General features: G+C 37.1%; 1 protein-coding gene across 3 annotated transcripts in view; it reads right to left on the bottom strand.

Annotated features, from left to right (window-relative positions):
- Nucleotides 1-599: 599 nt before the first annotated feature.
- The window catches only part of LOC103147065 (versican core protein), a 25,384-nt gene continuing 13,560 nt past the window's right edge, over nt 600-12,423 (bottom strand). For all 3 annotated transcript variants that reach the window (XM_016676673.1, XM_016676681.1, XM_016676677.1), the window contains 8 exons: nt 9,475-12,423; nt 9,271-9,384; nt 9,072-9,185; nt 5,665-5,823; nt 5,300-5,382; nt 3,186-3,330; nt 2,653-2,835; nt 600-2,558 (listed from right to left, as the gene is read on the bottom strand). The exon at nt 9,475-12,423 is cut by the window's right edge and continues 1 nt beyond it. In XM_016676673.1, coding sequence (XP_016532159.1) covers nt 2,371-2,558; nt 2,653-2,835; nt 3,186-3,330; nt 5,300-5,382; nt 5,665-5,823; nt 9,072-9,185; nt 9,271-9,384; nt 9,475-12,423 — 3,935 coding nt within the window. In that variant the 3' untranslated portion in view covers nt 600-2,370. The remainder of the gene's footprint in view (nt 2,559-2,652; nt 2,836-3,185; nt 3,331-5,299; nt 5,383-5,664; nt 5,824-9,071; nt 9,186-9,270; nt 9,385-9,474) is intronic.

The following is a 12,423-nucleotide window of genomic DNA, read 5'->3' as shown; positions in this document are numbered from 1 at the left end:
CATTTAATGACACCAATACCAGTCTAATACTCTCTCAGGAACATTGGAGAAGTTTTTGATCACAAGTCAAGGCTTGTTGGGTAGCAAACTGAGCTTTTAAAGTGATAAACATCTGTTAACTTATGCACAGTTTGCGTCAACCGGTTAAATGTTAATTCAGCAGTAACAGTGTGCTGTGCCAGAAAAGAAACTGAAAACCTAAAAATTGCTTTGTTTACAAAATTGCTTTGTTTATCTTTATTGAAGATAATGCTTTTCTGTCCCACTGAGGTAATTCTAATTCCTCTCTGTATAGAAAAGATCATGGATTTTAACCTTCTTCTGAAATACAATTTGATTTAAATTAGACTGAATTGCTCTAAAAAACAAAATAAAAAAAAAACAAAAAAAACTACAGTTTATGTTCAAATAAAAGTTAAATCCCTATGTGCTGTGCAAGCAGAGAAGAAGCCCAATGATTTCAGTCAAATAGCACCACCTGGTGGTGAAACCTCTGCAGGGCCCGCACATATCTAATTCATATTTCAAGAAGGCAGTAAGACACTGTAAAAAAGTGGATACCATCAATGTTAAAACACAATGTAAATGACCAAACTAAATGTCACACATCCATATATTTATTTGGTTCTTTGGTGAGTTAAAGCAGGAAAAACAGTTTAATCTTTTTTAAAATAAAACTAATTCACAAACATCTCATACATTCACATTGTAAAGTAGAAAACAAAAACAACAAGTTGTTATATAAATATAAAATGATATTATGTGCACAATAGGGCAAAACGCACTTAAACATTCACAGGCAGACCAAATAAAGCAACATTGCTCGAATAGAACTGTTGCAGAGACACAGCCATTCACATGTAAAAGTAGATTTTGTCACTATTTCAGAACAAAAAGTATTGCTTATCGTGCCCTCCATGTCTCTTGGTTCACTGTGGTAGTAAGAGATGCTAAAGGCCATATGAACTGATTAAACTGCATAAAATGAGTACATTTCTGTCTTTATTGCATCAGATGTAGACATTGTGAGCATGCCTTGTCTTCTGTTGAACATACACATAAACAGAGCACTGCTGGGACCAGTGACATCAACACATTTTACTTGTCAGTATAAAACACACGAGGAGATAAAAAGCAGCTTGAAAATAAATTATTTGTATCTCTTCCACCGCAACAGCTTTAGTGTTCAAGTCTCTGAGTGTTTCACAAAAATACATTCTCTCAACGGCTAATTTGATGTGCAGCAAAAGCAGTGAAGCACAGTAAAAAAAAAGAAAAAAAAAAGTAAAAGAGAACTTTAAAAGAAAAACATTTTTTATGGTAAAACACAACCAAAACGCATGAGAAAAAAAAAAAAAAAAAAAAAAGATTATTTTGATGTGTTCCAATTAACAACAGAACAGTAATGTAAACATGTCATACCAAAGGATTGTGAGCTGAATAGAAATCCAGGCTGCTTGAGCTACACATGGTGGTTTTTCACTCATTTTGAAATAGACTGACATCAGTTTCTGTCTGTGTTTAAAGGTTTTTGTCAATAGGTACTCAGAGAGGAACCTTTCAAAACTATATCATACAAAAGTCAGGCCAGTAATATTTGAAAGATTCTGCTGATACATACGTGTACATAAATGTTGCTTGTAAGAAGAAAGCAGGGAAAGCTGGTAGTTCGAACCTTTGAAAGCTGCCACCAAATAGATTTTCTCTGGTGAGAAAAAGGCTATTTGTTGTTATTGCCTGTGAAAATACTTTCAAGCAATATTTTTCAAGCCTTTTTAGTCTGTTTGTAAAGAAAAAAAGTTTTTTATATTAAAAAAAAAACAAACAAAAAAAACGTTTGCACTGTACGAATTAATAGCCCTATTTGCAATGTGAGAAAAACTACAACTCATGACATGTAGCGTCTTTGATTAAATTGAGAAAACATATTTATGCGTATGCATTCATGCATTCCAGCATTAAACAGGACGACAAAATTAATTATTTTTATGTGACATCAGCTGTATTTTGTTCTTTCTATATATGCTGGACACTTGCATTAGCTTCAAATAGCACAGTTTATGCATCAGACAGCAACAATGAATGTTTCATATAATTAGTCAACATAAAATATAAAATAAAGAACATAAAAGAATATCAAAGTAGACAGCTCATTGTGCTTCCAGAAGCCAGCTGAAAGAGTTTGTCCTCACTGTGAATGTAGCAGTCTCTCTTGAAACGAATCGTCAGGTAAAATTATTTCAAAGGCACTTTATAAGATATTATTGTCATTGCAAATGCAAGAAACTTGCGGTTTATCCTCTCGGTTTCTGTTGATGAGCTTTTTTTTAATGCACTTTTTTGTTTTCTGGTCTTCCTTTCTTACAACCATCAAGCAAGTGTTCTTGATTTCTCTTGGTTGCTTTGTTTTGTCCTCTTTTGTGCTGTCCTGTCTCTCCTTCCCCTGTTGCGCTGAAGGTGGTGGCGCAAGGACTCATCCTGCCATTTTTTGAAATTATTGATACTGTAGAGAGCGTGGGGTTGATGTCTCCTCATGAAGGACCTCTGGTAGCTCGACGCTGAAAGAGAAAATGTTTGAAATTGTCTGAAAATAAGACAATTTTGAAATCTTGAGCAAAATGTTTCATTTGCAGGAATAACAGTTATACATACGGCTTATACAGGAGATTTTAGGTGTATCCCACCGTCCATCGCCACGGCAGCGGATGGTTGGAACATGTCTCTGAATGAACCCATTTCGACACTGGTACCTCACCAGGGTGTTGATTTCATACCTCTCACGCTTTCTACCAAAGGTACGTGCATTTTCAACCACAGGGGGCTGGCTGCAGGCCACTGGAAGAACAAAGGGTGACATGACTTCAACAAGGAAACAATCAAGGAAAATAAGTGTATGTAACATATTTTTTAAAATCCTTGCAGCATAAGGATTTAGTCTGTGCAAATAAATGCACATAGATAACCACACACAGATGGTTATCAGTCCACTGGTGCATCTCAATAAATTAGTAAATGTTTTAGAGGTGCACCTGGAAAGCTGAAAAGAATCAATGTTTTGTTATGTGGGTAGCAAGAAGATTATGTATTACTTTTTTTGCTTTCTGGAAATCAAACTCAATGACATGATACATTATTGTTTTTGTTTGTTAGCAAGTTGTGTGATATAAAAGGTTTTCTTTCATTACCTGTGCCTTTCTTGCATGTGAAGGTTAGGTGATAGTTGCACGGGACATCGTTCCACTGGCCACCCTCGTGCCAAATCATCACCACACAGTCTTCTCCAGACGAGAAGAAGCTGTCGGGCTGGTTGGGCCTCCAGTTTTCATATTGCTGAAAATTGAACATAGAGTCTCACGTTTAACCTCCCAGGATCTACAAGCCAGTGCTAAAAACTTTGCTCTGTGATTGCACATTTAATCCCAAATGTCATGTAAAAAGTGTGTTCTCCAAAAGAAAGACAGCATGGTGTCTTTATGTCCCTAATGTAAACTTATGAGAAGGAGTAGGCTTGTTTAGTAAAAAACACAGCTTGATACCCACCAAGATTGCAGATATATGATTATAAACAGGCATGCACACTCTTTTCACCAACAAAAACTGTCCTTTCTAAGCAGTAGTGTGTAGCCACTGCAATTTGATCAATGTCCACAAGAGGGGGAAGCTGGATCTCTCTGGGTAAACTCAGTGTTAACTTGAGCCTCCTAGACTTAGCACCGCCAGATTGAGGAAAAGGAAACTAAGAACGTCTAAAAAGAACTTTGAGGTTGTTTGCTTTACAAATTTGGCACAATGTATATAAAAAATTAAAAAAAAATAAAAATGTTGGACTTACAACCACATTTCATCACATTGTGACTTTATCTCCATGGTATGTTTGGCATCCATGTTATTGCACTATACATGTATTTTTGTGAACACTTTTCATCATGTGTACCCCTGGCAACAAAAAGCACTATGTGTGCATATGAGTGTCCATGCAGTATACACACAGCTGTGAAGCTAAGGGCCATTCAGGCTGCAGTTGATACTAACTGTAGTCTTTCAGCATGTCCAAGGTTCAAACACTTTCTTCAAAGCTGTGACGACCCCCCCACCTTTCACACAATCTCTTGCCATCATCCCTCTAGGCTCTGGTGCTCTGTCATTATGGTTAACAAACATACTCTGACTTCCTGCTCTGCTCACCTCAAACCAACAAATGGTTGACCCGTCAACTGCCTGACAAGACTGTATCTCAATTAAAATATTCAAACTACACAACCTGATCTAAACATGTATTCTAAGATATTTCAACAAGTATCTTTTCTGTGCTCTTTCTTAGCATTACTAGATTTGCTCTAAGCTTTTCACCAGTAAGTACAATTTCACAGTTTAAAAATATCCTATTTATTTGGATTCAGTTGAGTTGACCACCCACCTAAACCCTTGGGGTGATTTGAGACAGTTTTTTTTTTTCAAACTAAAGTTGAGCACAGGTGCTGTCCATCTGTGTGTCTGTTTGGTGGCCCTTCCCCCATGTGACTGCCTGCTTGCTGGGTTCTCTCAGGAGGGAGAAAGGATAAAGAGGAACCATAAAAGTCCACGCCTGCCAGACCCCTTCACACAACCTCATTCACAGCCTCATCACCTCTAAATTGGTCACTGTTTACCCATTAACCCTTAGGCTTTCTTTCAGCTTCCTCTGCAGCTCTACTTTTGTGGGATCATCATAGTAGTCCACACTACATTGATGGAGACAGTAACTAGGTTTTATTCTGTAAAGTATCTGGAACTGCAGCAAAAATGCAATATGCTGAATAATTCCCATACAAAAATTAAAATGTCCACTTATTTTTGATCTGTTTCTATAAAGGAAGCCCAATTTTAGTATAATACATTGTGTGAATTGCAACTCACAAAATGTAAAACATTACAACATGAATACTTTTGTAACACACTGATTAAGCTGTTTTGTAAAACAGTGCTTTCATGAAAGATAAGCAGCCTTCCTTGCCTATAGTATATTTATAACTTACGCTTTCCCAGTTTGCCTTATTGGACCAACTGATTTCCACAGAGTGCACTCACACTCGTTATGTGATTTAGAGGTGCCTTACAGCCTAATCTACATCAGGTTTATTACCAGAATAGTCACAGGGGTGTAGGGATAAAAGGTGGAGGAGAGTGAGAGTCACGAGAAGGGAACCAGAGCTCACTTAAAGGAGCAACTCTCCCTAGATCACAGCCTCCGTCATCACTTCCAAATATTTACTCTGCCATGTTTAGGGAGAATGATATATGTCAGAAGGCAGTGTCTTACCACAGGGCTGCCATCAGTCCAGCGGAAGTCGTTGTCAAACATCTTATCATTCAGGCCAACCCACTGGTAATCCTGTCCAAGACCTGCAATTTAGGATGAAAAAACAGCTGATTACAATTTTGTACTTTCTAATTTTCAGAATGTGCAGTTACAAAATGTAAAAAAGAAAATAAAGATATCACAGGCATTTTTAGAGTCCGTTTTATTTCCTGCACCATACGTTCTTCTACGGTTTGGAGTTTTTTTGTGAACTTATCAAATACCTGCTGTTGTTTCCCTTTTCTCATGAACAGCAAACATTATGAGGAAGCAAAGCATGTTCTTGGACTTATGGACTTTTGAAAAAAAAAAAAAATGTTACTTACGGTTGACAAACTGTTGTTCTTCGTGGGAAAGGATGCTGGTGAGATGAGCTCCCTGAATGCGGCACTCTCGCTCTGCAGAGTCCCAACCTTTCCTCTGGGGGAAGAATTTGTAGCAATGGCCCTGAAACTTGTGCCAACCATAGTCACATGTTTCAGTATCTGATGGCAGAGAAGATGAGATGGAGTTTTCGTGTGCAGAAACCATAGGATTTATAACTTAATTTGCCTTTCAACAAAACACCAATCTCTCTTAGAACTTGAAAACATGAAAACATTTGTAACAATGCATCATTTTACAAAGAGGGAAGTATAGATAAAGCCAATTATGGCCATTCAAGAATAAAGTTGTCCCTGATACTGTTTGTAAGTTAAAATAAACTCTGTTAGGCAGTGGTGAAGAGAAATAGGAAGTGAACTATTCAAGCCAAGTGTGAATAACCTCGTATAAACTGAAACAAGCATGCCATGTGATCTCTATCAAAGTATTTCTTTACAAGTCCTATATGAAAAATCACAAATATTGATTACAACTTAGCCTTAAAGATCAGCTCGTGTTGCAAGTGTTGAGTTATCAATAGAGTTTTGGATAGAGAGAGTTGAAACCAGAAGTTTACATACATCAGTAATAATATTTTTCTTAAAAATTCTGTCTCTCATTGGCATTTAGCAAATTGAACAAATTTAATTAATCCTAATTGACCTAAAACAGGAAAGGCTTATTATGATTTCAATGCATTATTTGTCTTTTTATATTGTGTATGTAAACTTCTGGTTTCAACTGTATAATTAATGTAAACCAAAGACATGATTTGTAAAATATATTCCTGCATCTGTTTTCCTTGGCAAAATCTCTAGCCAGTTTTTGGCATAATTTTTATCCATTTTGGAAAAAAGACAAAACATTACATATTATATTTCACATGATAGAAAATTTGTCACACTTTTTCCTGATAAATTCCTTTTGGAAAATGAGATTGTCTTCTTTATATTTTTTTATTTTTATGAGAATATTAAGAACATAAGTATTTTCAGTGAATCTCAGTTTAAATGCAACTGATTGAATCTGTAAATCCAAAATGACCAAAGGCTGAAATTAAATAAAACTGTTTTGAATCAAAACATTAGTTTAACTCCAATAACATTAGTTATTGTACTCTTTTCAGTTTTTTTTTGTATTACCTCATCCACAGATTAGTTTCTTTTTCACTTAGATTCTACATGATTTATATCAAATTAAAAATGTAAAAGGCTTGCGAATTAACAATCATGACTTGAATTATTCCTCTCCCAAAAACTTGTAATTTTGACAGAGATTTGTGTACTTTTGCATTACTCTGCACATATTTCTCAATATTTCACTTACTGAAACAACAACAAAACCCCCAAAGGTATTACAAGCATACTTTGTTGTTATTTCATGTTGTTCCATCTTTCATTTGGCAACATATCTCCATACAGCTGAGTCTGGGTACATAATATGGGTGGGAATCAAGGAGGGCCTATGCACACAAAATTTAGGGTGTAGGCTAGTTAGGAAAAATCTGTCATAGACGTTTTCTTCGGTTTTTTTCCTTTGTCCGACGTCTGTTGTGAAGATTTATATGGAAATCCACCGTGTTGAAAAAGTCAAAATTTTGCTTTCCATGTTTACTAAGTGAGGAAAAATCATACAGTGAGCCTCAAAGTGGTGATTATCTAAAGTAGTTGTCACCTACCCTACCAATTGGTACCTGGCCGCACAAGGAACAAATAAATATTTCCGTTTTATACTTTATCTGAGTCTGGAGGATCTTTTATTTTGAAAATCCTTTTATCGGATTCTCTCGGTTACGTCTTGCGCGCCAACATTGTGCCCACAAGCAGCAAAATGAGTAAGAAACAGATCAGTTGTCTTTTTAAAGGAAAAGGCCCAGAGAAGGGACCGGAGAATGGATTTATCCCGGTAGGTGATTCCCACAGTCCAAGCCCACTCTGGACGATATGCGGCAACAGGTGTTCTGTCTGTCATACCTTGTCAAGCCAGCATTCCTCGTGGTAATGCGCATGCACACATCGATGTTACGTTTCTTATAAATCCGTCATAACTATAGAAGTTTAATTTTGTGTGTTTTAATCCTCAGAAGTTTACGGTAAAAAAAATAAAAATAAATAAGAAAAATCTAGTTATTTCCACGCAATGTCTAGAAAGAGATGTTGTTCTGCTTGTTGACTAACAGCTTCGGTCAGCATCCAGCGTTATTCATGTGCTTTTTTTTTAAGGACGTATTCAGCATCTAGCTTTATTCATGCTTTTTTTAAAGGACATATTCCATGCAGTTTTCTAAAGAAATATTGAAATATTTAAAAAGCAGATTAGCTATGGGGACAAAATATCCCGCGGGAGACCAAATTTGTAGCCAAACAGTATTTGTAGTAGTGACGCTAAATGGGACTAATGTCTTGTTTACAGTATGGTAACGATATTGGAAACAGCAAAAGTCATTTGTGTTAATATGTTTGATTAACATTGCAGCTTAATTAAATAAAATTTACCATAAATGTCTTAGAAACATAACTCACAGGTATGACAGATTTATAAGAAATCTGCTGAGTAAGCAGTATGTGACGTAACATCGATGTGCGCATGCGCATTACCATCAAGTATGCTGGATTGACGGGTATTACAGATAGTCAGAACACCGGCTCGCTAATGGGGCAATGAACCATTCAAACTGCTTCACCACGTAGAGACCAAGCAGGCTGTGCATAAGCAACACTTTGGGTGTCATTGTCTCCCATCACTCTGAGATGGGACCGTCTTGTTGCAGAGAAACAAGCTCAGGGCTCCCATTAATTTGTCGTACCATGAGTTAAAATTTTCATGCAAGTAAAATGTTTGTTTTTGTGGTGCATATGTATCTTATTTTGAAGGTGTAAACGTTGAGAGTAGAAGAGTAGAGCTTGTTAGTTTTAAATCTGGTTCACATGGCACAATTTAGGAATTGTCAGCTGATTTTCCAAACCTCTATCACCTCACAGAGCTGATAAAAGTACATAATTTTGTGTAGTAGCAGTTTCAACCTCAGTTTCTGTAGTAGCAAATGCAAACAATATCAACTATCTGACACCGAAGGGAGGTAATAGATTAGCAATCATCATACACAACAAAACATGAGTCGGCATTGTTTACCATTGGTCAGTGGTAGATCTAGAATTAGACTGACTTAATTTCTGATTCGTTCATATGGTATTAGGTATTAGTTAGTTCATATGGTTTTAGTTTGGTATGACCATATAAAGAAGCTGTTCAAAAATTAATTAATCCATCATGTCATATAAACCTCAATAAACACAACAATATGAGGAAGTTGCATTTCTAATACACTGACTTTGTTAGGAAGGAGAAAACCAATACAAAATGAACTTACCTTCCTCACAGTAAAGCCCAGAGTAGCTTGGGAGACACACACATGTAAAGGAAGCCAGCCCATCAACACATGTGCCTCCATTACGGCATGGATTTGACTGGCACTCATCAATGTCTGTGGAACAACACAGTCAAAACAACAAGAGTAAAAATTTCCAGTTTATGTGATAGAAAATTTCTAGTATTGATCAATGTCATACCCGTTTCACACTGATGACCAGTGTACCCCGGAGAACAGCTACATGAATAGATGCTGCCACTCTTGAAGCAAGATCCTCCATTCAGACAAATGTTCTCCTTACATGAATACATTCCTGTTGAGTAAAAATTATAAAGATTTAGGCAAAGTTCTATGAGCATAAATACTTTGCTGTATTGATAAAAAAAATAATAATAAAAGGTACCAGAAAAGTCCACAGTCTCGCCAACAACTGTGTGGCCCACATCCAGTCTTATTTGGACAGAGGGGGTTGTTCCTTCTTCTATTGCTGGGTCTCTTCCATTAAGGAATGGAGATGTTGACATTTTCCTGTCATGTTTTTCTTCTTCCTCGGAAAAGGGTGATGGTTGTGTGGCTAAAGATGTACCTAATTGTACCTGGTTTGGTGATTGTGTTGTTGATGTTGTTAATTCTCCATGGGTACTTGTGGTAGTTTCTTCATCACCTGTACTGATATCAGTTGTACTGATTGTTCCCCCTAAGGTGCTTTCAAGGTTAATCAATTCTATCTTTGATATTGTTGTAGCAGTGGCCTTGAATACAGTCTGGGAAGACTCACTTGTAGATGCTTTGGACATTGTGGAAATATCCACTTCACTAGTGTTTGACTTTGCGGTTTCATTGTACTGAGAAACAGATTGAAGTAGTGTTTGGTTCCCTGCACCACTGACTGGGGCATGATGATCATTGTCAGGGTAAAAGCTACTCTGTGTGGATGGTGGTTTTCCAATGTTTGCATCAGAAATTAGTTTTGGGGGAGCTGTCACATGACTTGCCAAATCATAATCAAGCTGACTCACAGAATTATTACCAGGATGAAAACTGGTTGATTCTTCAACCAGACGTTTTTCATGATTTGTGGACATAGGGTAAACTGTGGCTTGTGATGATTTTTCTGAGAAATTCTCTGGTTTTGGGTGGTGTGTGTTTGTGATCTCTGATCTCACTTGTTCAAATGATTTCTGAGCTGTTACTACAGGGGAAACAGTTGAGTGGAATTTAATTATATAGTCAGATGAAGCTGAAGTATCTTTGAGAGTAGGGTTAGAGGAAACAAGTTTACTTGAAACTCCAGTTACTGAAGATACTTTAGTTTTTGTTGATGAAGTCATTGATCTGTTTTGATCAATTCCAGCAGAAAAAGTAGTAATTTGGGCTGTATGTCCACCAAGACTTTCTTTAGAATTTGAATGTGCAGACTCAGTAGTAGCTTGAGTTGATAACAAAAAAGATCTTGAGAGGTCAGTGACTGAAACTGGGTCTGGAGTTACTGGTGAAGGAGTAAAAAAAGGAGAATTGACAGTCCCTGAGTCTTCCGGTTCTTCTATTAAGTCCATCTCTTGTGTCATTGTAATTGCTGAATCAACTTCAACTTCCTCTGTCTGGACAGTTGGGTAAAATGGAGAGGAGGAAACTACAGATACAGTATCAAAATTAATGAACATATTATCTTTTGTGCTGACTTTGGAGGTGGAACTTTCTTGCCTCAAATTATATGTGACTCCAGAAAACAGTTTGTCTTCATCTTTTGTGTCCTCCGTGAATTGAATGGATGCACTGCTTGATGGTTCAGATGCATGCAAGACCATAGTAGGCATTTGTTTAGCTTGGTCAGTCTCAGTTTGGTTGTGACTTGGCATAACAATCACAACCTGTTGTTCTTTGTTACTGTGATATATAATACCAGGAGATGGTGTGGATGTTGATTTTTTATTAGTGTCACTGCTAGAACTATTAACTGTGTGATCATTTATAACATACTCTGCTCTGTAAGATGATTGTGTTGCTTTGTCTTCTATTGCCACTCCATCTTTATTTGGACTGTTTGTTCTTGAATTTGGATGTTTTATTGGTTCAAAACTGAGGGGGTTTTCTGTATTTGAGAAATGTTCAACCCCTTTTTTGGAAACCTGCTCATCAAACGTTTTAATTGAAACAAAGGTTTCAGTTTTATCTGACATGTCTCCAAATGTGGGATTGTTGGTTATCGCTGGGTTTGAGGTAAATATATCAAAGGCTTGGTCAGTTGTACTCCTATTATCTGTTAAAGTAAAGCCTGAATATGATTTTGATTTTTGAGTTGTTAGTTGTGATGTACTAGACGCCTGTAAAGGAGGAAATGTATTTCCTGGAGATAAGCTTTTAAGAGTCGCTGAGCCATGACTTGAACTGTCTTTTTCCTTATACACTGACACTGAAGAAACTGAGTGAATAGTGCTGCTCAAAGAAAACTCAACTGGTTTTTCAGTAACAGGGATAGAAGATGTTGCCAATTCTAAAACTAATGTTGAGGGAGGGAGGGTAAATGTGACAGAGCCAGTAGTATCAGGGATGTGGGAATGTTTCAAATCAATAATAGATCTGGTATTAAAAAGAGAATTAGAAACTGGTTGAAATGTTGCCTCACTGGGGTTAGCATCAGAAGAAACACTTCCAATGCCCAGATCAGCAAAGTTAGTCTCTCTGTTTGTCATGTGTGGGGCTAAGGTTGAGGAGAAAATTTTTTTGTCAGAAAGACTTGTTAATGATCGACTCTCAGTCTCATCTATCTCAGCCTCATCTGTTGCAACAAAAAAATCATTGTGAGATTTTGTGGTCAGTTCGGTGTGCTTTGCATCTGTTAAGTTTCCTGGAGTGATTGCCAGGGCAGATGTTTCAACAAAGGGTTGCTGAGCTTCTGTTTGCATTTCAAGCACTGTATCATCTATGTTGGCAGATCCTTCGAATCCTGAAGACTCTGTATCATTGAAATCATCAGTCTCTGGTGATGTCACCTCTTCATTGGTAAAAGAAAAGTTAGGTTCATTAGTTGACAATCTTGTAGTGACTTCAAATGATGACATGAGTGAAACCACTCCATCAGACTCAGATGCTGTCTGAGGCATGGCATTTTGGCTTTCATCTGTTACTGTAGGCATAGTAGTTTTACTCTGCAAAGGAGTAGAGACACCTAAAGAAACAACTGTTTTAGAAGTATCAATTGTTTCAGCTTTTCTTGATGTCAAAAAGGACATGTTAAAAACAGATGGAGTGATCAGAGAAAGCATTGATGGGCTCATGGTTTTACCGTCAGAGGCAGCAGATGTTGGGAATGGAGTAACTATTGTCACATCTGACTTGTCAGCAAAAGCAG

Source organism: Poecilia formosa, unplaced genomic scaffold (assembly GCF_000485575.1).
Source record: "Poecilia formosa unplaced genomic scaffold, Poecilia_formosa-5.1.2 Scaffold5, whole genome shotgun sequence".
Taxonomy (NCBI): Eukaryota; Metazoa; Chordata; class Actinopteri; order Cyprinodontiformes; family Poeciliidae; genus Poecilia; species Poecilia formosa.
Note: the sequence above shows the minus strand (reverse complement) of the source record. Positions and strands in the feature narration are given on the sequence as shown.